This window comes from Apiospora marii, assembly GCF_038362585.1.
Source record: "Apiospora marii strain CBS 49790 chromosome Unknown utg000004l_segment0_segment1, whole genome shotgun sequence".
NCBI lineage: Eukaryota > Fungi > Ascomycota > Sordariomycetes > Amphisphaeriales > Apiosporaceae > Apiospora > Apiospora marii.
This window is the reverse complement of record NW_027117376.1, coordinates 1659673-1687621: the sequence shown is the minus strand read 5'-3', so window position 1 is coordinate 1687621 and position 27949 is coordinate 1659673. Positions and strand designations below refer to the sequence as shown.

At 51.8% G+C, this 27949-nt stretch overlaps 10 protein-coding genes across 10 annotated transcripts; 5 read left to right on the top strand and 5 right to left on the bottom strand.

Annotated features, from left to right (window-relative positions):
* Window positions 1-634: 634 nt before the first annotated feature.
* PG985_007476 (prohibitin-2) lies at window positions 635-1679 on the top strand (the record flags this gene model as incomplete). The annotated part of the gene is made up of 3 exons (XM_066827244.1): window positions 635-875; window positions 944-1299; window positions 1356-1679. 3 exons carry the CDS (start codon window positions 635-637, stop codon window positions 1677-1679), a joined length of 921 nt encoding a protein of 306 aa, XP_066684919.1.
* A 623-nt stretch (window positions 1680-2302) lies between these two features.
* PG985_007475 (uncharacterized protein) lies at window positions 2303-2786 on the top strand (the record flags this gene model as incomplete). Its single annotated transcript, XM_066827243.1, has 3 exons — window positions 2303-2313; window positions 2430-2567; window positions 2702-2786. 3 exons carry the CDS (start codon window positions 2303-2305, stop codon window positions 2784-2786), a joined length of 234 nt encoding a protein of 77 aa, XP_066684918.1.
* Window positions 2787-5049: 2263 nt separating this feature from the next.
* On the bottom strand, window positions 5050-6246 carry PG985_007474 (uncharacterized protein; the record flags this gene model as incomplete). Its single annotated transcript, XM_066827242.1, has 1 exon — window positions 5050-6246. One exon carries the CDS (start codon window positions 6244-6246, stop codon window positions 5050-5052), a length of 1197 nt encoding a protein of 398 aa, XP_066684917.1.
* Window positions 6247-7468: 1222 nt separating this feature from the next.
* PG985_007473 (uncharacterized protein) lies at window positions 7469-9435 on the bottom strand (the record flags this gene model as incomplete). Its single annotated transcript, XM_066827241.1, has 2 exons — window positions 7469-9118; window positions 9172-9435. 2 exons carry the CDS (start codon window positions 9433-9435, stop codon window positions 7469-7471), a joined length of 1914 nt encoding a protein of 637 aa, XP_066684916.1.
* Window positions 9436-11697: 2262 nt separating this feature from the next.
* PG985_007472 (uncharacterized protein) lies at window positions 11698-15061 on the top strand (the record flags this gene model as incomplete). Its single annotated transcript, XM_066827240.1, has 3 exons — window positions 11698-11871; window positions 11936-14468; window positions 14526-15061. The coding sequence occupies 3 exons, from the start codon at window positions 11698-11700 to the stop codon at window positions 15059-15061; spliced, it is 3243 nt and encodes a 1080-aa protein (XP_066684915.1).
* A 506-nt stretch (window positions 15062-15567) lies between these two features.
* On the bottom strand, window positions 15568-16294 carry PG985_007471 (uncharacterized protein; the record flags this gene model as incomplete). The annotated part of the gene is made up of 3 exons (XM_066827239.1): window positions 15568-15832; window positions 15909-16027; window positions 16166-16294. The coding sequence occupies 3 exons, from the start codon at window positions 16292-16294 to the stop codon at window positions 15568-15570; spliced, it is 513 nt and encodes a 170-aa protein (XP_066684914.1).
* Window positions 16295-17304: 1010 nt separating this feature from the next.
* PG985_007470 (uncharacterized protein) lies at window positions 17305-18492 on the top strand (the record flags this gene model as incomplete). The annotated part of the gene is made up of 3 exons (XM_066827238.1): window positions 17305-17327; window positions 17390-18407; window positions 18469-18492. The coding sequence occupies 3 exons, from the start codon at window positions 17305-17307 to the stop codon at window positions 18490-18492; spliced, it is 1065 nt and encodes a 354-aa protein (XP_066684913.1).
* Window positions 18493-19336: 844 nt separating this feature from the next.
* Window positions 19337-22511, bottom strand: PG985_007469 (uncharacterized protein; the record flags this gene model as incomplete). Its single annotated transcript, XM_066827237.1, has 2 exons — window positions 19337-22031; window positions 22081-22511. The coding sequence occupies 2 exons, from the start codon at window positions 22509-22511 to the stop codon at window positions 19337-19339; spliced, it is 3126 nt and encodes a 1041-aa protein (XP_066684912.1).
* Window positions 22512-23329: 818 nt separating this feature from the next.
* On the bottom strand, window positions 23330-24330 carry PG985_007468 (uncharacterized protein; the record flags this gene model as incomplete). Its single annotated transcript, XM_066827236.1, has 3 exons — window positions 23330-23673; window positions 23731-23903; window positions 23960-24330. The coding sequence occupies 3 exons, from the start codon at window positions 24328-24330 to the stop codon at window positions 23330-23332; spliced, it is 888 nt and encodes a 295-aa protein (XP_066684911.1).
* Window positions 24331-26930: 2600 nt separating this feature from the next.
* On the top strand, window positions 26931-27926 carry PG985_007467 (uncharacterized protein; the record flags this gene model as incomplete). The annotated part of the gene is made up of 1 exon (XM_066827235.1): window positions 26931-27926. One exon carries the CDS (start codon window positions 26931-26933, stop codon window positions 27924-27926), a length of 996 nt encoding a protein of 331 aa, XP_066684910.1.
* Window positions 27927-27949: the final 23 nt, after the last annotated feature.

Here is a 27949-nt window from a genome sequence, read left to right as displayed (position 1 = left end):
GCTCACTGGTAGGCTAGGTCCGAGATCACGTCCAAAGTCAAATACAGCGAGCTACAGAGTAGAGGTCGTCACTGTATTATGATAAAGGTGCTCTCAGGTGTACAACTTAGGAATAATATGCCCCAACCCCCAAGCCTGAACTGGTCTTCTTCTGCTTTTTCCTGGACGACTGAGATCTGCAGTCGGCGGTCACAAATGATGCTTGCAAGATGGATTGAATGGAATCGCAAACATGCATTGAGCTTGCCAGCAATCGATTGCTGGCAGAATTGACCGTTATGGATGGGCTTGAGGTACTCTAAAATGCTCGGGGCCCCACTTACCCTACGCAAACACCCACCCCTGCTCCGGAAAAAGATTAGGCCCTTCGGCCTCTTGAGTTACCTGTTCCGGTTAGCAGGCGTGGTAGAGAAGCTCCTACCCTTGCAGATGGGACCAGGCCGCCCAAGAGCTCCAATCAAGTGCACAGATCATCGACTGAGGTGGGCACGACCATCTTCCCGAGATCATCACTTTTCGACTTAAAGCTCAGGTCAGGTCAGCTCAATCGCCTCAAGACGGCGAATTCGACTGAAGCAGCCCGACAAGACCAGCTCTCAGGCAGTGTCCAGACCTGAAATACCAGCTCGCCAACATGTCTCAAAACCCATTGCAGGACCAGCTCAACCGGCTGCAGGCCTTGGCCCGCCGTACCCGCATGCCCGGAGGTGGAGGTGCCCCCAACCCTCGTGGTGCTGCAGGCATTGTCGCCGTTGCGGCCGTGGGTATCGGCGGTGCCATGCTTTTGCAAAACTCCCTTTTCAACGTGGATGGTGGTCACAGAGCTATCAAGTACCGGAGGATAAGTGGTGTCAGCAAGGAGATCTACAGCGAAGGTTGGTCCAGTCCACGGCGTCTACTTCGTGGTTATTCAGCCTACTAATACTGTCTGCCACTACTACAGGAACACATATCAGAATCCCCTGGTTCGAGACGTCGATCGACTATGATGTGCGCGCCAAGCCGAGAAACGTCTCTTCGCTTACAGGCACCAAGGACTTGCAGATGGTGAACATCACCTGCCGTGTGCTGTCGAGGCCAGAGGTCAACGCTCTGCCGCAAATCTACCGGACTTTGGGTCAAGACTACGATGAGCGCGTGCTGCCCTCGATCGTCAATGAAGTCTTGAAGAGTGTGGTTGCGCAGTTCAACGCCAGCCAACTGATCACCCAGCGTGAGATGGTGGCCAGACTCGTGCGGGAGAACCTGTCGCGACGAGCAGCAAGATTCAACATTCTGCTGGATGATGTCTCGCTCACGGTATGTCCCTGGATATTTGGATGTATGATGTATTTGAAATACTGACTATGCTATAGCATCTTGCCTTCTCTCCTGAATTCACAGCAGCTGTGGAGGCCAAGCAAGTGGCGCAACAGGAGGCGCAACGGGCTGCCTTCATCGTCGACAAGGCGCGACAGGAGAAGCAGGCTATGGTTGTCCGAGCCCAGGGTGAGGCTCGCTCCGCACAGCTGATTGGTGATGCCGTCCAGAAGAGCAAGTCCTACCTCGAGCTGAAGAAGATCGAGAACGCCCGCCTCATCGCAACATCGCTCCAGGAGGCTGGTGGCCGCAACAGACTGATGCTTGACTCAGAAGGCCTTGGTCTGAACGTGTTTGGCGATGAGTTCAGCAAGAAATAAGGATTAGGCACGAGTTGGGATTGCATGCAAAACGGCGTCAGACATCTCCCCTGTATTCTAGGAATTTAATATTGTAAAGTAAGGTCTTCAATGGCCATGTCAACTCCAAAGTCTTGAGCTTGCTGCGCGAGGCTGTTTCATTACCCTGTGAATCTTTTTACTATTGCTGTACGTCACTCTGTGCTGGTTGGGCGCAACAACGTGATGTTCATTGGGGGGAGGGCTCTTCCTCACCATAGTCACAAGAAAGTCAAGACGGGAGACGAGACAACAGTGCCTGGTAAGTTGTAAAGGACTACCTGATATCGAAGTTTGCATGATCCATATGGAGCCTTCTCAGCTGGAGCATTCCCCGGTGTCCATGCGCAGTGAGTGAGTGCCTGTATAAACCGACCCCACACCGCAGTTAACGACCCCACCATTACTAGGCCGCCAGCCAGTGCTCTCTGCCTTCCGCCGTTTCGATCATCAAGCAAACCAAACGAACTCATCACTGATAACGTCTCTCTTTTTTCTCTCTCATACACTTCACTCGAGGCGGCACAACCATTTCCTTGAGCGCCAACGTCGTCTCTTCCACATAATCTCTGTCGACAGTCATTCGCAGCAGCACATCCGCCACCATGCTTATCAAGTAAGTCAGAGCTACCCCGCCAAGATCCATTACCTCAGTTGCCTCTGCTTGTCTGCGCATTCTCGGGTAGGAACAGAGCTCGCGTGGATATGTGCTGACATATGCCGGCCGCACAGGGTCCGCACCCTGACGGGCAAGGAGATCGAGCTCGATATCGAGGCCGACTACAAGGTCTCCCAGATCAAGGAGAAGGTCGAGGAGAAGGAAGGCATCCCGCCCGTGCAGCAGCGCCTCATCTATGGCGGCAAGCAGATGTAAGCCTCGCCCTTCTTCTTTGTCGTCGTCCTGCTCCCCCGACGCGGCCCGTTGCCCATACGATTCCGCCTACGAACCCCCTATCTCATCGGCGATGTGCATACGTGGCTGACCATATAACTCCTGCCCTTAGGACCGACGACAAGACGGCGGCCGACTACCAACTCGAGGGCGGCGCAACACTGCATTTGGTTCTGGCCCTCCGTGGAGGACAATAAATTCCCTCTGGCCCGACCAAGAAGCTATGGAATCACCCTCGGCGAACAACTCCAAAGAGAGAGCAGCCCTGGACACTTATGTTTTATGGACCTACGTCGCGACCCGGGCGTTCTGACGGGGCATGCAGCAGGAGAGTACCTATGCAGAAGCTGATTTTATGGGCTTTCTAGAAGTCAGAAAAGGAGAGGAGGAACCTCCTTACTTCATGCAGAAGCAAGGGCGGGATCCCGATTTCTCAGACAAAACGGAGGATTTAGCAGAATAAACCGTTTTCACTTCGGGCGTTCAAGGCGTCACTTTTGGGGTTTTCCTTTCGAATAGAAATGTATGCAGGTTACCAGCATTCAAAGCGGTATCACGCCATGTGGATTCTGGGAGCGAAAAGACTTGAGTGAAACTGTTTGCTTGGGCGTCTCACAAAGCAGGCCATGTGTGTCTGCGGAGTTATTGAATGGTTCCTAAGGTAGGTTAGACCTCTTCAATCATAGGAATATAGGTGATAAAGGCAACCGTCTACATGTGAGCACGCACGCCGCTTGCATCAAGCTGATAAGGTAAGGCAGACAGTAGGAGTCTCATGTCTGATAAACGCCTTGAAAGCTGGTGACGAGGAACTCATCTATATCTACCCATCGGGAAACAATCCTGTACACCGCAACACTGACTCTTCTTGGCTCTTCAACTTTGGAATTGGTCAAAAGTACTAACACCAAGATCGACCTTAGCTAAAGGCAAGTTGTAACATCCCATGTGCAGCCAGTTATGGGCGTTTAAAGACGTCGGATGGGTAGATCGCGAAAGCAGATGATTGAACTAAGTGCGAGTCTTCTATCTACAAGAAGTGTTCGAATTCCCTGTCTTCAGCACCTCCGTCATTTGTATTTGCGAGATACCGGAATGCATTCTGGGCTGTAGCAGGAGCAGACAATTGGCTGGAAGTATGGCATGAGGGAAAGCAGCAAGTGTGCCCCCTTTTATCGCAGGCTTACTGAATTCGAGCTGTGAAGAAGACATACATAGTGACAACAAACCTCACCAGATCTTTAAGCATGTAGATAAAACAAACGCCTTCCCTGATTTCTTTTCCATGAACGTCTGTCTCTACACAGGGTGGCTGGCTAACTCCTCCACTTACTGGACCAACTTAGATAGGAGCTGGAATACATATAGAGGTTGGCTATGCGACACCATTCCATATCTACGTCTGTCTTTCCAGAACTTGTGGATGACTCTTGGGTAAGCATGAATATTTAGCTCAGTATAACGTCCCCGGTCAAAGGGCTTGCTTGCGATTGCTGTTAGAAATTCATGCCCCAGTTACGGTAGATACTGTGAGTAAAACACCTGCCCAACCCAATGTTCCCCGATAGACTATCGCGGGTATCTTCGCTCAAGGCCTTCTATCAGAGCCGCCCGCTCCTGGATCACAAATTTCCTCTTCTTTCACACCACACACCACCACACCACCACCCCTTTCGATAGACCACCTGGATTTGGGGCATATGGTATGGCGTACGACTACGAACTAGCCGGGCGCTGACCTCCAACGGCCGAGTCAAGATAATGGCCAGATGGTTATCCTGGCAAGCTGTATATGCCTTAAGCAGACACAGAATGCCTTCGAACCCCCCTGAAGAGCAACATCTGTATTCACAAAATGGCAACCAAACCAATCTGGAAACACACGAACTTGTTAACTACAGGCCGCGAAAGGGGGCCACCACTGCAGAATTTGTTCCAAAGTCAAATCTACGAGTGGTAACGGCATCTCTCAGATGCGGATCATGTATCGTCCTACGTATTGGAGTTGCGGAAGAAGTCTTCACGTAGTACGACATCGAAATTCACCATATGAAAAACCAGAGCCGCAAATGTGAACCACTCCTAAAATTTCAATACCGCTTGATACCTGGCCCTATGCTATGCTGATGATGATTTATCTATTATACAACCCAAAATTCTCGCGGGTATTTCGAGATGCCGGACCCAAAACTTTCTTCTCTTCCGAAGGGGCCTGAACTGCGCACTTTCGTCCTGCTATCTTATGCATATGGACCCTCTCCTCTTAACACAAATCCCAAGAAAATTGCCATTGAACGCCTGCCAAACCCATCATCTCCTCGATGTGAGCCGGGGAAATGAAATTGCTGATAAACTCTACAAATGGAAGGCACCCCCTCTCCCAAAATCCAACACACTGCCTCTGAAAAGCGTCTCGTCTCCACGGGGGACATGTGATTAGATGTTCTCTCGTACAGCCTCCTAATGAGGCCGCGGAGCCTTAGCCTTCGGCTTCATGAAGACATCGACAGCCTTTCTCTTGCGAGGCATCGAGGGCTTGAGAGGCGGACTGGCAGCCTGAGCCTTCGTGGGGCTCGAGGGCGGAGACGACGTGACATTGTTAGCCGGCGTGGGGCGCTGTGTCTCAACGCGGCGCACGCTGGACACGGCACTGCTTCGCTGCTTTCCTGGTAGCAGGGGCCTCGACGATCTGCTGGGCTCCGGCTTGCTAGGCTGTTCGTCGAACATGGCTTCTAGGTCGTCCTCGTCCAGGAGACCGCCGCCGCCGCCACCGTCTCCGTCTCCAAACACGTCGTCGTCATCGTCGTCAAGATCAGAATCCGACACAACCGTGGGCTGCTTGCCCGATTTGATGCTGCGCAGCCGCGCCTCGGCCTCTTCCAGACTCTTGCCTCCGAAATCACGACCCGGAAAGTTCCGTCTTAATGTTGGGGGCTGGATTTTCATGGATGGCTGCGACTTGATCCGATGATCGTTCACCAGGGCCTTGGGCGCATTCTTGATCTGGCCTCCTTGGACTCTCAGAGCGTTGGTCGGGGTCGCAATTTTGTTGCGGTTATGGATCTCCGCCGCCTCACGCTTGACCTTGCGCATCAGACTTTGTGCCGTCGACACCTTGGTTCGCGTGCCACTGGTAAATCGCAGTTCTCCCGTGTCGTTGCTGCCTCCCCTTCGCCCGGTACTCCCCTTCTTGTGTTCGCCCGTGAATCTGGAATCCTTGGGTGGTTGCGGCAGCTTACGGCGGTCGAAAGTCACAATCTCGCTCGTGTTGGCCTGCTTCTTCGCCTTGATGGCGCCGAAGGCGTTTCGGAGTTTCTCTGCGGCCTCAGCCTTGTTCTTCGCATCCATCCGGCTGTATTTGGCGTAGACCCTGTGCCAGAGCTGTGGTCTCGAAGGTACGAGATTCTCCTTCTCATGGAGGGTGGGGAATTCCCTCTTGATCAAGCGCAGCCATACTTCTTCGTCGTATTCCTCGATGTGGGGGGATGCTTCCTCGATAGCGCGCAGTTGCGTGGCGGAGTCGATACGTAGAAGGATGGGGCGTAGGAGATCGTAGTGTGCTGACCCGATATCTCGGATATCTTGAAGTTTGTTAGCAGAGGTCAAGGTGTGTTGGACATAACTGTCGTCCTGCAGATCTGGTTTGTCTTTAGGCATGGCTGTCTGCTTGACGGGTAGAGTGAAGTGACTTGACTTCTTGTAGCAGGATTGCACCTGGTAGTGATGGAAGGAAGGAAGGAAGGGATCAGGAAGTAAGACCTGTGCATAGAATCATGGAGATAGAACAATGAATGGGGGTTGAAATAATGTAGGCAATTTGGTAGCAGCATGCGTACTGGGCAGCAGGAAGCAGCAATCAAGAACGATTGAATGGTACATACCTCGAACATTTTTGATGCACACAGCAGTGCATAAATCCACAAGAGATTTGACCATTTTGCTTTCAAAATGCCCCTAGATCGCAGGGACTCGTCGTCGCAATCGTTGCAATATCGGGACTTGGATATCGAGGTGCTCGGCGATGCAGATGGGGGATCGTTGGAATGTAGCTCTAGCATAAACAGCTAGTCGGCGACGGAGTGGCTTCGTATATATGCAAATTGGTAAATCATGGGTTGAAGACGGTAGCCAATGCAAAACAGCGGACTATAGAGCGAAAAGCGAAAACGGGTGGCATGGCTTTATAGTGTCTGACATGGCTTGTAAGAAGCCTTCCTTGTGTTGATGACAGAGTGAAGTTGAGTTGCTTGGGGCGGCGTCCTGAATTAGTATCGGAGTTGACTATTGCCCCATTCTTAGCCGCCCCTCCACTAAGTTACAGGAGGCTCCCCCTAAAGTGGCATTGTCTGACGCATACGGCTAGCCCAAAAGACTTCCCAAGCACCCTCTCAACCTACCTATCTCCATTCAATGCTTGATTGGTAGGTACCTTCAATTATAGCAGACACCCAAAAGATGTGTATGTAATGTCGGTTTGATTGTTCAAAGACTCGCATTCCATTATGGAGTATATCTGAAAGACACTAACCGCTGCAGTCAAGGTTCTGCTGCCGTATGGAAGAAGGCCTACACTATTCTACTTAACTAATCGTCCCAACATAGACGCTACACCAAAAGCCCACCCTTATGAACAATCCACGTAATGAATTCCTTCGCAAGATTGATTTTGATGACCAGAAGACCCCCAGCAGTTTGTTGGTATCTCCCCGTCTTCCCGAACTCCGCTAACGCCCCCCAGCCGTGGTGCGATGATATAACCAGAGGAATATCGCAATAAAGTGCCAATAAGTAATGTGTACATGAACCGTCCAGCTCGTCGAATCACCCGCTACAATGCCGTACGCCTCGCATAGTCGTAATGATAACCATCAGACGCCCTTTATGCTGCTGCCGCCACTGCTCGAGAAGATCCCGCTATCGCTGGCTCTGGTTGTGTCGCCTGTTCCTCTTCTTGGCTTGCAATCTCGCCGCCGGCCTCGCGTTCCGCCCAGGCACCCCACAGTCCACGCTTGCCGCGCACCCGGATCGGCCCACCCAACACGCCTTCCTTCTGTTCCACCTTGATCGCGTCCTTTGTTGCCAGAACCAAGCACTCGAAGAACATTTTGGTCGCATCTGCCTTTGTCGTCCGGCCCTCGGGCAAGAGGTCTTGGAACACGACCGTAGTTTTTGTCCGTTGCTCCTCGCTCTCGGCAGCATCGGCTCCGAACAGATCGCGGAGGACGTGAACAGCGTGCTTCGTCCCCATCGAGACCGGGCCGCTGTCGGCAGGGTGTACGATAGGCGCAACGGTCTCGTCGAATGCACGCATAGTGCTTTCGTCACGAGCCGCGTCGTCTTCGTGCATGGCCATCCCATCGTCGGCGGGAATTTCCAGAATAGTACCTTCTGGGCCAACACTTGGCTCGCCGAATTGTCCCTCAGGCATAGCCAAGCCATCGTCTTCTTCCAGCTCCAGACGAGGAGACTTTGATGCACCCTGCTCTTCCTCGCCCATGTCTGCAATGCCGCTATCGCGCTTTCGCTTCAGGTCGTTGGCGGGCCGAACGGCTTCGATAGACAGAAGTCCCCTCAGCTCCGGGGCCCAGGGTTTGCTACGGGCATCGCCCATGATGTTAGAAACGAAGCTTCCGCTGCTCTTCATCTCCAGGAGGGCCAGGAAATAGGGGTCTCGCGGGATAAAGCTTGGCGCCTTGAGGATGTTGGATCTGTCTTGCTGCTGCTCCTTGATGTGGGCACTGGTGAGCTGAGTTGCAGTGTCAAGACCAAAGACCTTGCGCTTCTTCGCAGACTTCCGCTGCTGTTGGGGTTCTTGAATCTCAGTCTCTTGTCCGGGTTCGTAGATGCTGGTGTTGTTGATTCGGGTCCATTCTTCGACATCTCTGGCAATGTTCTCATCGATATCCGACAGCGGGGATTCAGAGATACGTGCGCGGCTAGGAAGGCCGGCACCGCCAACTTCCGGCATGGCCGACTCGTCGCCAATGTTAAATTGGAAGTCGCCCTCCATCGGAATATCGCCATCGTCGTCAGCAATTCGGATGCCGCCTTCGCCAAGGTCCAATGCGGTGGATGCATCACCCTTCTGAACGCCGAAGTCAGCTTCACTGAAGACATCGTCTTCAATGGAACGAGCGGCGGGAGCGTCTCGGCCCATTTCGATGCTCATATCTTTGCGGGGCTGCTCGTCATCGTCTCCGAAATCCAGTACCAAGTCAAGATCATCGTTGTCGATAATTGCAGGGCCGTCGTCGATATTCATATCATCCACTTCAAGAAATTGGCTATTGGTGAAGTCTTCTTGCAGGTTAATGTTCTGGTTGCTTGGGCGCCCGCGACCTCGCCCCTGTCCCTGGGTGCTAGTTTGTGTCGCCTCGACGTCCATTTGCGCCAACAACCAGTCGGCATTCGGAGGAGGCAGGATACCCAAGTTGTCGGCAGGTGTGATGCGATCAGGGAGCATCAATGCTTCACGGTTAGGTAGAGGGAGGTTCTCGGGGATATCATTGTTGCCAGTAGAGCGGAAAGCCTGGAGGCGAAGTTAGTCAGGCAGCCAGCAAAGGGATCACGGATATTACACACCATCTTGATTTTCAAGAGAGCCTCGTTGCAATCGTCAAGGAGATAGCGCGCCTTGCGACTGTAGATTCGGACCACGCCCAGCAGCAGGTGGCCACTGAGTCGCAGGGCCATAGGGGCCTGGTTGGGGTCGATGATGTCCTCGACATTCTTTTGGAGGTTGGTTTGTAGAATACTGGACTTGTTGAGTCTACGTTCTAAGTTGGCTGACAGCCAGACACGGGCCAGAGGCCCGGTCTTCTGCAGCAACGTCTCGGAATAGAACATTGCGACCGCGACGGAGACGGCGATGGGATGTTCAAAGCAAGAGGTTGGTGGACAGATTAGATGAGTAATTCAACATGAAAGGCAACAAGCAATGACGACAGATGCGACAGCGCGTCAACGCGGGCAATAGAGGGGTGAGGTGCGTGGCGGTGATGAATATTGGAAGGTGGAGTGTAAACAAGTGCTCAAGCGCGTTGCAAGCTGTTGACTGGGGGAGTGGAAAAATCGCGTAGGGGCGGCGGATCAACGGTTGCTTCCTCGCTTTGGGGAGTCGGTCAGGCGCAAGCTTGCGGGAGGAGAAAACAGCGCAAAATTGGCGGCTTCAGCCGATGCGATAAATTCGGCACTGGATAATGCAATTGTAGAAGCGATCGCGACGAGAGTAAATTAGGCGATCGGCAGGTTCACGGGGTGGTAGAGCGATGAAATGGACAGGAGTTTGAGAATTGGGAGAGAGGACGGAGAGCAGGTAGATGGAGGGGGACGGGGGACCTGGGCTTGCGCGGTGGTAGTGTGGCTGCAGTACCCAGGAAGCTCTGCAGGCAAGAACGGCGAATAGCCCGAGTCCAGCCAAAAAATCCAGTGGCTGGACTCTGGGACCACCATCCCGATTCTCAGTCGCACGAGCCACATTACGGGGAGATTGAACGCCTTCAAGCGCTCTGGTTGGCCCGGCGGGCTCGACGGCGGAGCCTGAAATCGTCAAGGGTAGCTCTTATTCCCTGCATACGGCCTAGCTCGTCGCAAGTATCATGACGGGTGTGAATTAAATGGTGTGGCTGGTAAAAGTTCAAGAATTGCAGCAGAAACAGGCATTTGGAGGTATGCGCTCACGTCCTGTTCGCATCATACAGTCAGTACCCGGCCTACAGCTCCGCGTTCCAGTTACCAAAATGTTAACCAAGAACGAGCCAGGTCCCTAGGCCAACTGGTCTAAACCATCCATACTTTAGGTAGCTCACCGCAGATCGACCTAGCCGAATATTTGCACGTATTTGAGGGAATGGCCAATCTAGCTAAACCGCCTCCCGTGTGCATCAATAACCACGGACGGGCGCTACAGGCATATACATAACCCTACACCACGGGTAGTATGTTGAGGCTGTACTCAGACAGCTCATCGTTGAAGTACCCTGTGCACTCACCTTTCCGGTAATGTTCGAGCTTAATTCAACCACGCGTTGACTTACACCCTGATAAAACAGTCCGTCATGATGGGTGGGCGAGACACATACCCATCCATCGGATTCAATCAAGAGGTATGACTGCATGCACATGTATGCAGGCACATATCGTTCTCGGCTGACCAACGAGCCTGATTCACAGCTGTTATATGCTAGTAGCGTGCCCGGCCAAGACTTAGGTCTCCTGTTGTGTGGGCATACAGCTGAAATATAACATCGAATTTACTGCAAAACATATTACTCCAATGCACGTCTCCAGATATTTACGTGGCAGTCGAGATTACATGCAGACAGGATATATGCGCCTATGTTTTACGTCTGTAAACATCGTGTGGTAGGTGTTATGAACCGACATACATATGGCATTGCTACTACGCTGTGTGCATATTTGGGTAGCATATCGTGGGTTTGCCCTCGAACTTGTAGTAGGTAGTAGTATCGAAACGCGCCTCGTCAAGTGTTCTAGATTCCGGTGGTTTGGTCTCGATAGGTAACGCCTGGGACTTTTGCATCGGCGAATGGCACTTTGCAAGGTTCTCCTTTCAGCCTCATTGGTGTTCCTAGGTGCAAGGGCTAGGGGGGGTCAGAATGGGACATTTTTAGCGTCAATCTCCCAAGCCAAGGAGCCAAATTGAGACGTACCCAGGTGGCGTTAGAAAACCCCGGGACCTTAACCAAGTCCCAGGGAAACGTAAAGAGGGCAGCTCTGAGACTTCCCGCATAACGGAGGTAACACGTCCACGCTTCACAAAAAGTCATCCCCATTTGGGCCGGTACCAACCAACGCTTAGGTTAATCGATCGGCGTCCGTCTGTCTATCTGTCTTGTCTCGAGAGACCACAAAATACTTCACTATTGACGTAGCCATTATGATGTGAATTAACGAAGACACATTATTTCCTTCCTTTCAAATCCCCTGCTTTGACTTACTTGGCTTCTACATCCTCGGTCGGTGGAGCTGCATCGCAACTAATCAGCTTGGCTCTCTGATCGCCATCAATCTACGTCGGCTCCTACGTCTTTCGCCCCATGAAGCATTGTGCTGCGACAAGATCGCGGTCTTTCAACACCGGCCACTATGCCTCCCTGGCCATGGAATAAGACCGATGAAGGCGGCATCCCGCTTCTGCCCGTCTCGGTTCCCAGCATTACCGGCGGCGATCGAGGCCATGATGATAACGAAGATGACCATGCCGGAAGGTCCCTGACAAGAAGACCAAGGCATGAAAGAACGACATCCGCTCAGTCGAGGGTAAGTGGTTACACTGTCTTACTTCCTTCTCCAGGGGCTTCACGTTAACAAATTGTGTTTGCAGACAATGGCCGACCAGTTTTCTTCCATGACCGCGAGCGAGACTGCATCCCGATTACGAACGTCCCTCACCCATGGCTTAACCCCTGTCGAAGCTCTATCCAGATTACGTGACTTTGGACCGAACGAAATTCCTCAGGAGGACCCCGAGCCGCTATGGCTGCGATTCATCAAACAATTTCAAGAGCCGCTCATCATATTGCTTCTGGTATCCGCTCTGGCGTCGGTGGTCGTAGGAAATACGGACGATGCTGTCAGTATCACTGTGGCGGTCACCATTGTCGTCACCGTCGGGTTTGTCCAAGAATACCGCTCTGAAAAGTCTATCGAAGCTCTGAACCACCTCGTTCCAAATCACGCCCACCTGGTAAGATCGCACATCGCCAAATCTGGGTCTAATGGCAAAGCCTCTGTTTGGCCCGCGGTTGATAGTGAAGATGCTCCCCAGGAAGACGGTGATCTTGGCGCATCAACCCCTATGGAGGAGGTTTCCGAAGCTGCTTCGACAAAGGTCATGGCTGCAACACTGGTACCTGGAGATTTGGTCTTATTCACCACTGGCGATCGCATCCCTGCCGATATACGAGTCACCCATGCCTCGGACCTGACAATCGACGAATCGAATCTTACGGGCGAGAATGAGCCTGTAAAGGTCACGGCGCAGTCACGGCTCAAGAACATGCAATCACCACAATTCGGCGACTTCGGCAACCAGCGACTACCCAGCCCTGCGGCTCTGTCACCCTCGTTCCACAACGAAGCATCCAGGGCAGAGCCTGCCAAGGAAGGCGAGCACAACATCGCGCATATGGGAACGCTGGTCAAATCTGGACACGGGCAAGGTATCGTCTTTGCAACTGGAGGCGATACCCACTTTGGTACTATTGCCGCGAGCGTGTCAGGCACCGAAAGCCCAAGATCGCCGCTTCAGCTGTCCATGGACGAACTAGGCTCCCAACTTAGCAAGATCTCGTTCGTTATTATCGGCTTGATCTCTATTGTCGGTTGGCTGCAAGGAAAGGGGATACTCGATATCTTCACGATCTCGGTCTCTCTTGCTGTTGCTGCCATCCCAGAAGGATTGCCGATTATTGTGACCGTCACTCTTGCCCTCGGTGTCCACAGAATGGCCAAATACAACGCGATTGTGCGAAAGATGCCCAGTGTCGAGACTCTTGGATCAGTCAACGTTGTCTGTTCGGATAAGACGGGCACTTTGACGATGAATCACATGACGAGCGCCAGAATGTGGTACTTCGGAAAGAAAGAAGCGATTGACGTAGAATCTGATGATGAGTTATCTGAGAAAAACCCGGATGCGGCGGCACTCAAAATACTTCGAATCGGAAATATCGCCAACAATGCACGTCTATCTCATCATGGGGGCCCCAAGACGGCATTTGCCGACAGCCAGCACAAGGATCCGACCCATTCGCGGTGGGTGGGTCAACCTACTGATGTCGCGATGCTTGACCTTCTAGACAAGTTTAAGGAGCACGATGCCAGGGAGTCTACAGGTCCGCGCACTGCCGAGACACCATTCAGTTCGGAACGCAAGTGGATGGGTGTTGTCATTGGTGCAGAAAATGCGCATCACGATAAGGAGTATGCGTACATGAAGGGTTCCATCGACAGAATCCTCGAAGCGTGTGATTCATACATGGCGGCTGACGGGCGTGAATTCGTCTTGGACGCTTCCCGTCGTCGCGAAGCAACCGAGGCTGTGGAGCGCATGGCCGAGAAGGGTTTGCGTGTTTTGGCCTTTGCCAGTGGTCCGATCTCGTCTAAGTCACACAGAGCAAAGTCCTTCAGTGCGAATTCACGAAGCAATACGCCTGCAAGCCATGAAAGGAGCGAGAGTCCTGCTATTCCCAACAGTGAGGAGCTCTTCAAGGGTCTTACATTCGCCGGTCTTGTGGGCATGAGTGACCCTCCCAGGCCTGGTGTCTCGAGGTCGATCCGCAGATTGATGCGTGGTGGTGTCAAAGTTATCATGATCACCGGAGATTCTAGCACCACCGCCCTGGCCATTGGAAGACAACTAGGGATGCACATTGCTACTGAAAGAGATGCCTCCTCAGGCCAATCAGTTGTCAAGTCGGTACTCCAAGGAGACGAGGTTGACGCCATGTCCGAGCATGAGCTGGCATCGGCCATGCAGACGACCACCATCTTCGCCCGAACCAACCCTGAACATAAGCTCAAGATCATCCAAGCACTGCAATCGCGTGGCGACATTGTTGCCATGACGGGTGACGGTGTCAATGACGCGCCTGCGCTGAAGAAGGCAGATATCGGCATCTCGATGGGTATGCACGGCACAGATGTCGCCAAGGAAGCCTCGGATATGATTCTAACGGACGATGATTTCTCAACTATCCTGCACGCTATTGAGCAGGGTAAGGGTATCTTCAGCAACATCCAAAACTTCATCACATTCCAGCTCAGTACCTCTGTTGCCGGCCTGTCGCTCGTCTTCCTTTGTACTTGCCTAGGATTCAGGTCACCCCTGAATGCCATGCAAATTCTCTGGATCAGTAAGTCGACCCATGTAACTTTTCGGATGCAACTCCTCGATGCTAACTCGATGATAGATATTATTATGGACGGCCCACCGGCTCAGTCGCTCGGTGTTGAGAAGGTCGATAAGGACGTCATGTCCCGACCCCCTCGCTCCCGAAGCGAGCCGGTCCTGACCAGGAACCTGCTCGTCCGCGTCATGACCCAGGCGGCCATCATCATGGTGGGCACCATGATCATCTACACGCGCGAGATGCTGTCGGACGGCGAGGTGACGCGCCGCGACACCACCATGACCTTTACCTGCTTCGTGCTCTTCGACATGTTCAACGCGCTCAGCTGCCGGTCCGAGAGCAAGTCGCTGCTCCGGGGCGACGTCGGCCTGTTCTCCAACACCCTCTTCAACTGGGCCGTCGCGCTCAGCATCGCGGGCCAGCTGCTCGTCATCTACTTCCCCTGGCTCCAGGAGGTCTTCCAGACCGAGGCCCTCGGCTTCTGGGACCTGATGCGGCTGGTCGTGCTCTGCAGCACCGTGTTCTGGGCGGACGAGGCGCGGAAGTGGTTCAAGTACGGGAAGAAACGGCTCGGTGGGTATAGCCAGGCTGTGTGATGATGGTTTAGAACATCATCAGTCAGGAGCGGCAGGCGAACGGCTTCCGCCTGAGGGGGGAAGATGATGAGGTTCGCACCCCGTGAGGGTGTGGCCTGCATTGCCATGCATTAGTCATGTATAGCGCTGCGTTATTTATTCATTGTATACATCGATTGGAACACACTGGCCCAATCTCACTTGAAGTGTACATATATAGAGAGAGACGGAGGTAACCCTTTAGAGTTGGGATTATCGGTAGGTGTCCAGAGGCAGCAAGGCTCATCCGGGGCCTAGGATTAGACATAGCTTGCTCAGCTCCTAGCGATACGTCAAATTCCTCTCAGAGTCATGACATATCAATACTTGTAGTATAGCGAATTAATTAACTTATAATATCTTCATCTGATTCTGTAGCTACGATGCTTTTCTGATTCATTTCAGTTCGACATTCATACGCATCTTTGAATATCCTCCGACAGCCCTTGCCTTCGGGCCTAGCGAATCCAGTACAGTGCACAGCATATCTACTCCATCAGCTTCTCAATTCGCGCGCGCTGTCGTCTCTCTCCTGGTATGAGCGGGATGCCGTCTTCTTGGACTTGGTCGGCCATCGCGACCCCTTCCTCGCACTGCTGAATTCGCTCCTCGTAGATCGAGCTGATGGCGACCTGGAAGACTTCCGTGTCGTGCTGCACGGAGTTGACCACTTGCATCATGGCCTCCTCGCAGGCCATCTTCTTCTGGAGGGCTTGGTCGAGTCGCTCCAGCAGCTCGCGGACATGAGTCTCCCTGTCGTAATGTGGATGGTTAGCCATTGGCAACGGATGGTTGTGGAATATTGGGAGAGTTCAAGAGTGATACGTACTGTTTGTACTTGTCCTCCTCGGCGCGCTTGGCGTAGCGCTTCTCCACCTCGACCAGCTTCTCGGCATGCTCTTGCTGCTTTCGCTTCTGGATGTCTGCAAAGTCAGATCTCATCCCTGCCTGTTGCACGGCAATAGTTGTCATTAGTCATCGCCAATATAATAAGAGGAAGAAGGAAGAAGAACAGCGAAAGGGGTGGTGGTGGTGGCGCATGAGCGGTCTTGTACCGTCCCCCCTCCCCCAAAAATGTGGACTTACGATGTGCTGCATGACCTCCATCGCCGCGTCGTTCATTGCTGGGGGCGCCAGGCTGTCGATGTCGAATGCGGTCTCTTCCGCGTCTGCATCAGAAAGGGACTCTCTCGGGGCGCTCTTTCGTGGGGGCATGGTGAGGAGTTGGTTGTTGCTGTCTCGAGGAACGAGGAAAAATTAGTGAATTAGAGCCAGCGTGGATGATGTTCTAGGCGGTACTGAGAAATGTGTTCGTGGTGGCTCGCAGTATCTGTCAGTTTGAGACGATGTCGCTTGCTGGAATAAAGGTTGTGCTCTACTGACGAACACCAGCAGCCAAGACTTGGGAATGATATGTTTGCCAGATTTTGCATATGGGTCATTCATGCCGGTCAAATCTAAACAAATTTTCTTGCAAAAGACATTTAACGAGGGGTGTTTTCCAACCCTACAAGGAAAGAGCTATATGCCATTTGGGTGCTGCTCCACAAGTCGTGCCTTCCATCTATGATTTCCAAGTAATCTCTCATTGATAGATCGCTTTGCATTTTCAAATTCCAACTTGCCCGGATGGGACCCCAATCCTCTGAACATGTAGGTACATGTACCTAAGTAAGGCAATATTTGAAAGGAGTAGTTGTCACGAGGTGATTGCGGCACAACATAAACATCCATATATGTGTCTCCCATGCCAAGCATTAATGAATGTGCCACTGCTACGTAAATCAGTGTACACTCGCAAATGAATGTACCTGAGATATCATTCATTCTAAGAAGTACAAGACTGTCTATACTGTGTAGTTTCATGTTTGCATTCGTAAAACAAGGCATCTTATACCTACATCTCTAAAAGCAACATTTGAAACCTGACTTCAGTTGAAGCTATCACAGGCATGAAATAGTTGTCTGTGATTGGCTGAGGCGACTAACAAGGTGCATGCTGCATGGGGGGGGGTCTGCGCAGGGATGCTAGGGTACGGGCGGGGCCGCTAAGCCGACAAGCGCGCTTTGCCGCTATTCGATAAAAATCTTATCGGTCCCGGCTGGATTAGATTCCCAAAAATTTCCAAAAGTCCAACGGCAAAAAGCAGCCCCACCAAAAGCCATCGCTACCGCTTTCCAGGACTCGAGAGACGAAAGCAGTCGGCTGCTACTGATCGATTGCAATGGGTCTCGCCGGGCAAAAGACGTAAGATGATGCTGGTTATATGGCGAGATAGAAGACCGAAGAGGCTGACATTGCCCGCACAGGAAACGCAAGTTGGCTTTCGACCCCAACAACACGAAATGGAGCCGAGATGAGACGACCTTCGGCCAGAAGATCCTTCGATCTCAGGGTTGGGAACCAGGTCAATTCTTGGGTGCCCAAGACGCTGCCCACGCCGACCTGCACAGCGCCGCCAGCGCCGCCCCCATCAGAATCACCCTGAAGGACGACACCCTGGGACTCGGCGCCAAAGTCCGCCAGAAGCAGAGTGACGAGTGCACCGGTCTCGACGTCTTCAAGGACCTCCTGGGCCGCCTCAATGGCAAATCCGACGACACCATCAAGAAGGAACAGACCCTCCGCTCCGAGCTCAAGACCAGCACGTACGTGGAGCGCAAGTACGGCCTGATGCGCTTTGTCAAGGGCGGTCTGCTCGTGGGCGACCAGATGACCGACCTGCTGAAGAAGGAAGAGCCTGTGGCCGTAAAGGAGGACCCCGTGAAGGAAGAGTCCAAGGACGAATTATCCCTGAGACTGGTACCAGCGCAAGGGGACGACGAGACATCCAAATCGAAGGAGAAGAAGTCCAAGAAGCGGAAGGCCGAAGATTCCGAAGGCGCAGAAGAGCCGGAAGTAAAGAAAGAGAAGAAGTCCAAGAAATCCAAGAGGGACGAGACAGAGGAAGAGCGCAAGGCGAGAAAGGAGAAGAAGAAGGCCGCCAAGAAATCAAAGACGGAAGAGGCAGAGGACGAGGAGAAGAGCAAGAGCAAGAAGAGCAAGAAGCGGAAGAACGAGGCAGCTGACGAGGCCGACAGCGTGTCTGAAGAAGCTAGCGACTCCAAGAAGAAGCAAAAGAAGGAGAAGAAGCGGAAACAACGGGAAGCCTCTGATGCTTCGAGTGAGGAGGCTGCCGTCGCGTCCGTGACGGTGGCCTCAACGCCTACCGCGACTCCCGTCGAATCGGGTACTTCCACGCCCCAGGTTCTGTCAACCCGTCACTTTGTGCGCTCGCGGAACATCGCATCCAAGAATAGGGCGTTGGATGCGGCAGCATTGGCCCAGGTAAGAGCAGAACTACCCACAGTTACTCTATTGTTTCCGTCCCAAACTAACAGTGCTGCAGATTTTCATGGTGAAGCCGGTATAGAAGTGTTGATAGCAAGCCTAGACATTAGACACATGATACCCGAATGAGAACGGTGGTTTACAAATGCCTCATATCTCGTCCCGAGTGATTTGGATTACTCTTAGAAATAAACAATATGGATTACGAGTCAAAATAGTCAAACAGTCGGAAGTTCGATCTCCTCTAGGCCATTGCTATGCACGAGGCAACTGTGTTGGGCCCCCTTTACTTTATCATCACTCCACCGTTTCCGAGTGGCTTTCAGTAAACCCAGTAACGACAGCGTGCCTATTTTTTGTATGAATGCTTACCATGTTCATCAGGATAGAAGAGCCACAGGTCCCTCGTCCGGACCTACCGAACAAGCGCCACCCCATGGTTGAGAGGACGTAGTCTACCGAACGTTGCCTAAAACGCACATCAATCCCTGAGTGCAAACAAACCCGAGAGACCACGGTTGGGATACGAAAATCGGGTAAAAAGGGGGGGCACCACCCACAACGACCCTCACGCCGACATCACTACTACACCCAGCCGCAGTACTACACATCCGATTGAGGGAACGAGCGAAGGATGTCATTCCCACGAATCCAACAGTCCCAGCCCTGACGTTAGACAATCAATCGAGGAGGTTGACCTGAGCCACCTAGATTCGCCACAGCAAATGCATGTGGTTGTATTACGACTATTAAATCTATAGGGCCATGGAATCAGGAAAGGGTGTAAGATTGAAAAAGCAATGAGCAAAAAAGGGGAACAAAAAGAAAAAGACAAAACAGGAAGACATTCAATTGTAGGCTCGTCATTTCATCAGCCGTACACAACACGAGGTGGTCCGAAATATCCATCAGATTGCAGAACGTTTTTATCCCCTCTTACTCCTTTTCATTTCCCGCGTTTCCATGTCGGGCTCTTCAGGGTTGCGGCCACGTTTGTTCATCCCTGGCTGACTCAAACTGTGCTGCATAGAAGTCCTTTTCGCTAAAGCCTCCTCAATCATCCGGACACTCTTCTTGCTATGTCTCTCCCGTATCACGGGCATCAAATCATCCCAAGGAAGGATGTCCGGATCAGAAAGTTGTATGAGCTTCACCAGAGCTTGGGATTGCAGGCTAGGTTGCTGAAGAATGTCTTCGCGTATCAGGTCAATTAGCTTTTTCCACGGTGTAATGGTCGAGAAGGCCGAGCTTCCAAGGTGGGGCGTGGGGAGGGTCATCGACCTGAAGTCAGCACCTTTCTCCATTGTACGGGTCAAGGCCTCGAGATACATATGTTCCACGCTTTGTTGGCCATGTTCGAGTGTGAATACAGCGAAGAAAAGGTTCAGCCACGCCGGTATGAGGACAGATTTATGACCCAACGTCACGGCATGGGGTGCTTGGGTCATGGCATTGGGGGACGCACCAAAAGCCATCAGCAATGGTATTAGCGCCTCTAAAGATCCATCAACGTTGGTCGGTTTCCTTTTGATCACGCTATCGACTATGCGTGAAATGTACCCTGTCCAGGGCGTGGCCATCGTCTTAATGTCTCTGTCGAAGAAGACCTGATTTGGGTCCGCACCAGACTCCAGGAGTATCTTCACAGCAGCCACTTTCTTTGATGGTGACGGCCCTTCACAACCATAAGATGGGGAGTCGACATTATAACGAAGAAGAAACATTAGAGGCGGACTGTCCAAGTCTATGAAGTACTTTGGTGATGACGCAAGCTTGCGCGAGAGGCAATGGACCGGGCCGTGAATGAGTATAAACTCACGAAACAGAAGTCTTGGGGACCAAATTGGGGACCAAGGCTCCAAAGTCGGCAGCAGCCTAGCTTGACCTGCAGCGAAGATTGCAATCGTTGCCGACTCCGTTTCGTCAAGTAGAGACTCAATCTGATCCATTTGTGTATCTTCGTCTCCCAAATACAAAAAAGCCGCTTGAAGTTTTGACATGAAATCTCCTCGGAATATTCCGGGCGCTTTCTTGTCTACATTGTCGGTGAACATGGTCTGTTTCATACATGATAGGTATGCCTTAAATATCGACAGATGGGGTTCGAGACGGGTCCGATTCTTGTTGCGAAGAAAGCTGTCCATTTGTTTCGTGCGAAGAAAGTCCCGCACTGTTCGATGTAGGAAATTAACGTTTTTGTCTTGACCAACCTCCAGTAAGCCCTTGCATCGGCCGTTAAGTCTCCGAGAAAACGTTTGGATCTGCGATTCTCTCTCGTGAGGATCTATGACCTTCACACATTGCTTGGTGGCATACTCTGCGTCGTCAAACTCACCCTCGCCGAAGGCGTACAGCTCTGCATCGAGGGGTTTCGCCGCTGTGAGTGCCATTACGAGAGTTCCTGCCATCTTATCGTGGTAAAATGGCTCTACACTATCCAGTATATGTTGAAAGAAAGACTCCAAGTCGGCAGGAATCATTCTGAGCCTCTTGCGGAGATCGATTATACTGTCGTCATTTGTTAGGCCCTCTCGAAGAAGCTTTGTCACCAAGAAAACCCAGAGGAAAACCCCGTGGGCTTTCTTGCTGATTTCTGAAATGAGAACCTCCGCCTCGTGGCTCCTGGCGGTCAACGCTTTCCATCGATAGTGCTCTTTGAGGCGCGCGGTGGCATAGACCCGGATGTCTTTCAGGGTTAGATCGTGGACAGCCAACATTGCAGCCTTGTCTTGCCCGAAATGGTCTTGGAACACGTTCCAGGGGCGGCTTGAGATGCAAAGCTTGATCTTTCTGGACTTGGACAAGCGTAGCAGTGCCTGGCAAATGTCCACGTGGTCCCCGTCATATTCGTCAATCCCATCGATAAAAATCCCAAATATGGTGGAGATCTTGTCGCTGGTTGCTAAAGCGTCTAGGGCTGCGTGGAGCTGATCCAAATCCCATCTTCCTGTTTCCAACTCCGAGGGACTCTTCTCTTCCACACCAGGGAGTTCATGGGCCATCTCAGGGATGTTGGCAAGAATCTGCATGAGAATGGAGCGATACAGTCCTTCTTGAGATCTTTGCATCACAGTCCCTGCGCTCCAAAAGTAGTGGTCGACTATAAAAGTCTTGCAAGGAGCCGCGACCTTCTCCAGGAACCCCAAAGTATTGCTGTGGCCAGAGATGAATCTCATAAGAGTCGACTTTCCCGACCCTGGTCTGCCAGTTATCCAAAAAGGCTTGTTACCATGTTTCAGCCATTCCACGAAGCCTGTTCTTGTCTCATTTGCACTTTGCCGATCAAATATCCATTGAAACGTTTCCTCGTGAGCCTTTGGGATTGTTTCGCGTCGGGTAGTTCTCGCGCTATAGTTTAAACTTCGAAGCACAGCATTTTCCTTCTGGAGGTCTCGAGCTGCAAGAGAGAGATTCTGGATTGTTGAGGTCATCAGCGTGATGTTGCTTTCTTCCGTTATTGTTGTTCCGTTCAGAGCTTGCAATTTCAGCTCCTGAATGGATAACCGTACGGCTTGCACATCATCGGAGAGTTTCACCAGTTGCTCGCTTCTCTCCTTGTGAATTATCAGGTTCTCCTTTTTTAGAAGCGTTGTGTCTCGAGCGAGTTTCTCTATAGTTTCCCTGAATCAAAGTTGGTATGAGTTTTGCGCTTAGGTGCGGTTGACCTCACCTCGAAGTTGTACAGAGATATAGCACCATGGCTCCCTGCAGATCATCTATCCTTATCTTCAACTCCTTTACTTCGTCCAGTTCACGAGCTTCGCGCAGTGCCTTCCCTAAGCTCCTCCACCACTTGCCGGGCTTGACGTTCTTCAGTTTCAACTCATCAATCATGTCAAGGAGTTGCTGGCCGACTTCTTTACTCCGCCTTGCCATATCCACCAAAGGGGATAATGGGTCAACCTCTTCGAAGCGCCCATCCTCGCTGATATTGGTGTATTGGGTCTTTAACTGATTGTGAATATAGTCAAGGTGTTCCGCCCGATCTGAAGCACCACTGGCTGAAGCATAGATTCGGCGCGTACTGTGAATCAAGCCATACGTGAACTGGACGAATTGGACCACGTTGCCCGTAAGTGACAGAATCGCCAAAGCTTCCATCGAGAAGATGAGCGGAAGGGAATGTACTTTTTGGCGATAGATATTCGTAGTTACTTTGTGATGTAATTAGGCTTCAAAGTCATCTGGGAAGAATGAAGAAATAAAAGGTGAGGCTGGGTGGCAGTGCCAGCAGCAGGAGGCAACATCTTCCACCATCCAATCAACCTACAAGCACAGCAGGCACTGCATGCACAGCCGGCGGGCGTAAAAGACCGATCATGGTATGCGGCAAGGCACCACCCATACGAACCTGGTGCTACTCTACTGGCATAATGTTTATTCCATTGAATGGGATAACCCGCTTGACTAAACCGGCCTGTTGATCGTCCGCAGGAAGTATTATGCCAATAGCAGCGCTGTCACCATCAAGGGGATACATAACCGCCTCATGGCCCAACACGCTATGAGCGATGATGGAGCGCGGGAATTCGAAACGCATGCAAATACGGCATTTGAGAAGAAGAATTGTGTGTCCAACAGTATAGGGTTGATTAATCCACGAGTACATACATGATGGTCCACAGCGAAGCCGGGATCACACGGGAGCTGAGCTCTATCCATCCATTGCCAATCCTACTTAATACATACATGATCATTGGCTGAAGTCATTACCAAATCTGTCACCGACCACCTCGGTATTTTTGCTGAGACCGTCATAAAAAAGCCGAGGGAAGGGCAATTCGCCCGAGGTGTACAATTGAATGAAAATTTAACGAAAGACGTTCTGCGAGTACCTAACGAATGGCACTAAATGTAACATCGTTGTGGGCGAAGCCACTCCAACACGCCCGCGGGGACCTGTCGGCCTCAACGCTACTTCAAAGCGGAACCACCTCGATACATGATGCATCATGTTCATCCCTGTCGATCGAGTCAATTTCCTGCAGTATGCTCCTCAAGGTAGACATCACCCCGGCGCGCTGCTCCTTCGTCATCTTCGTGCGGTATGTCTCGATCATACTGTCTAGAGCCTTGGCCAGGTATGGTTCCCAGTGGCCTAAGGAGGGGCCGTCGTTCTGTGTCGCCTCGCCCACGGCGCAAGCTGCGCCGAAAGCTGCCTCGGCCGGGGATGGTTCTTGGACCAAGGAGGGGCCGTAGGTCTGTTTCGCCATGTCCACGGCCCCGACTGGTGCCCCGAAAGTTGACTCGTCCACGACGCAAGCTGCGCCGAACCGTCAGCGATGTGATTCTCGCGAACGTGGAAAGGGCGGGTACTCACGGAAGCATTTCTTCTCCTGGCCCCGGTAGAAACAGCAGGCGCAGGGCGCTTGGCCATTCCACCCGACGCACTCGGACCAAAGGCCTCGTTTCTGCGAGCAAAGCTCGCATGTTATAACGCTTTCGTTTCCGGCGGCTTGGAGGAGGGCGGCTCGTAGTCGTCGGCGGTTCGAGCTGCCGCTGCCTTAAGTATCGCGTCGCACATGGGCGCCGGTTAGAGAGGTACTTACTTGAGGTCTCGACACATCCTGAAACCACCGCGTCGGCTGCCTCCGTCCCGGTACGTCAAGTACCGCTGGGCCGGCAGATTCACGAGCGGCGCAAGCGTAGGGGCTGTGGGTGTGTCGGGGAACACGTCGGAGACGGCGTGGGCATAGGCGTCCTGCACTGCCTCCCAGGCCGTGAGGGACTGAGGCGGTATGCCTTGCCGTCGTTTGGGAGCCGGCTCCCCGCCGTCAGAGGAGAAGAAGACGTGATACATACGGGCTGTAGCAGTAAGAACGATATTTATGGTTGTGTTGCTGTGGTCGATGATGGAGACGCCGGCGAAACGTGGACGTGTGACCAGAAAACGCGAAGAGCTGCCCCTATCCGCCGTCATGTTTGTTACACGATCCCAACGCGAAAATGCCGTGCCGTTTCGGGCGGAAAAAATAGGGCTATACAATAGCATGCTCAAACATAATGTATGCTATAGCATGCATTGATCTCGACCGCAAGGAGGCGTTGCTGCATTCCAGTGCTTGCTGGGAAAGGAACCCGACTTCAAATTCATGACGCTCTTCATCTTTCCCTCTCCATTGTTGGACTTGAGGACTGCCACCCCATGGGACCGGCTCAGGGACACGGTTCGCGAAAGCAGTATGAACCGCACACTTTATCTGCGAGCTCTGGCATTCTTCGGGTTCCGATATCCTCCCCTGGGATGAGATGCTGCCCGTGATACGCACGGCTTACTGCGCTGATCGAATCTGTGTTAAGAAAACGAAATACGACTCTACCTTATGGCTCTGGTCAGATAGAAAGGGGGAAACGCGTCCATGCTGCAGACGGTTCCGACTTGGTTGCGCGGCAACTAAAAGGGTGGAAGAGAAATGAGTGACACTGCATTGCATCTGCAAATTATCGGAACCTGATCATGCTTAATTGAGGTTTCGCAATCCGTTGCTCTCCACAAACTTGGGATACCAGAAAAAAAGGCTCATCATTCAGTGCGACCTCCCCGACTCCTTTAATCACTAGATTTGGATGGTTGTCGGCGACTTCGTCGGTACATAATGATTGGTCTACACCCCGGTCAAACAGCCAGGGGTGAGAGAAATCTCTACGTGATGGCGGGCATCAAAACTTTCTTCGGAACAAGTTGATAGCCTTCTAATGATTTAAAACCGTCAGAAAAAGGGCAACAGCTTGAATGCTCTATTGATGAATAGGGCAGATGGGCGGCATTCGTATCAAGCGATGTTGGGACAAGTGGTTGGTGAGTTGCAGGGCTGACTGAGATATGTAAGTAGGTATATACTACTGGCCACACACCTACATATCGTGGTACACCAAGGATTTCTGAGGCACCTATGTTGAAGTGAGGTATCTTTTTTTTTTTTGTTTTTCTTTTTTTTTCCCCCATAGGTAACTTGACTACAAGTTCCATCTCTGCATTCTCATCCAATGGCCTTGTATCACGACCGTTACCGTCATTGGCATAATTGCTGCTACCACCGACGCGTTATAACCAACGGCAGTTCCATCCGCAACGCCATCTAAACCGCCATGACGACAAACATAATGATACTGAGTTCATGCATCCTCTTGGATGCCATCAAGAATTCCATATGTCACCTCAGGTCGCATTGACTTCAGTAAGCAGTCAGAGTGCAATCAATATGTGGTTGACGCATCACCAACGCTGGTATTGCCTCTTAAGCACTATGTATCTATATACTTAGCATTTGTGGTCGAAATTGATCACTGCTGCCACATAGACCAGTACCTGTCTGTCTCCCCGTAGTTGGAACTGGGACAGATATGTGGAGGCTGCCATCAATTTGGGGTTGTTCTTTACGATGTCAACCGATCGTAGACTCGTCTGGTCGACAATACCCACTAGCGCCCTGTGGTCGGTCAGTACCACGATAGGGGCCTTGCTCGATTGCAAGCTCATCCTCAGCTTCTTGGTGTCCAAACGAGACAAGACATCTCCAATTTATCCGGGGTTTACCTTCCATCCATTCATTGTTTCTACATAAACTGCATACATCCAAATCTTGCACCCAACAGCCCCTTCAGTATCCTATCCCGTTACACAGCCAGTTTCACTTGCTACATGTTATGGGTCGTCAAGCAACCAATTAGGAGAAATATTCGGAAGTTACAACCTACCAAGTCCATCCCTTTCCCGCGCAGTTTACGCCGTTTCATTGAGGCTCCTCGGCGATTCTCCCCTTCCACACACCATACGGCAACGTAAAGATCTAGGCAGGGGCTCCATTCACACCCTCTTCCCGCCGAGCCCTTTGATGATGGAATGCCTCGGCGAATGCATCGGCCACTTCTTGGCTCAGTTCATCTACATTTGGCTGGAATATTTCTTCAGGGGTCGCTACACCGAATCTGAACAGAGACATGGGAATTGGGTGTGGTTCACATCGTATGTTTGTCTCTTTCTCCTGTTTGGAGTGGCTGGAATCTGGGGTATCTTGTCTCCATCCAAACTGTACTGGTCGATGTTGATTGCTGTGCCCTTTTGTTCGTCATCGGTGCTTGCCATCGTCGACTTGGAAACATCCAGACGGCGTCGATTATGTCAAACCGAGGCGGATTATTTGGATATCAAGGGTCTAGTCTAGGCTCGCTCTGACTTGACACCGTACATTGAAAACTGAGAAAACAATTGAGGAAACTGGCGTTGTCTCTGAATTTGAGTTATTTGGCGCTGTGCCGATGGACGTCGGCAGTCTGCTTCAAACTTAGTACATTAGGCATTTTCAGAGAGACACATTTCTCCGATTCCTGAAATTCCTGTATTCCAATTGCCCAAGATTATGTACGTACGCTTACTTCTACATAGGCTCGCAAGTCTTTGTTTGGACCATCCTCTCCATCTAATGACTGCATGAACGAACGGCCTACGACATTGACTGCGGCACCCGAATACAACATTCGCACAAATCTTGCGGAAGCTATCGATCTAATCTAATCGCAATGGCTGCCAACTCTTGGTTCTTTTGTGTACCCATGGCAATCTCCGGACTCGTGGCCTGCGGCATCATGTGGTTGGGTTTATCTCATCCGGAAATGATTGTCAAACCCGACACAGAAAGGTCCGATGACATTATTTATTTACTCGGCCGTGACCCTTGGGCGTTTCCGATAGCAATGGCGATTCTCGGACGCTTTGCCGTACACATTTTATTCGAGGTAAAAGCGGCTCCCGATCCCCCCTCCTCCAGAGCGGATGCCAAGCCTCCAGCCCAGAAAGAAGCCTACATCCTTTCCGAGTCGCAAAGACTGTGGGCATATCGTTTGAAGTACCTGTCAGCAATCATCGCGGTTATGGTTATTCTGTGTTTCGGCAACTTAACAACCCGCTTCCCTCCGAAAACTCTGGAGCGGTACGTCTGGGTTTGGGCAATCTTCGGTCCCGCCCTCCCATTCTTGACGTTGTTTTTCTATATCCCATACATAGAGATGTCAGCATGGCGCCAGCAGCGAGCTCGACTGGGGATAGACAACGTTGATGTCGAGAATGGATTTACCGACAGCAGGGATGAGGATGAGGGTGATGATGGCGCAACAGCGGATACCGAGAAGCAACATGCCGCCAACAATGATGGAAAAGGCCAGGGCAAACGCCACGAACAGAACACCTCCCGCTATTCCAACGCGGAAAAGGAATGGATGGCGATAGTGATCGGTCTTTCTACGCTCATTTCGATTCTGGGGTCCACAGGCTTTATAATATTCTTCCGCGATTCTGCTGAGCAAGCGATGGAGTTGTCATACATGTGGATATGGTGTCTCTTCACTCCGCCTTTCCTCACATGCTGGTTATTATTCTTCATTATCATACGCTTGGAGTGGTCCAGATGGCGCCGCCAACGAGCTCGGCCGGAGGTAGATCATATGGATGCCGAGAACGCATATGCCGCCTACACTGATGATGAAGACAAGGTGGATGAGGAGGAATCAGATCTGTGATCTTGATGCTTGGCGGCCTCGAC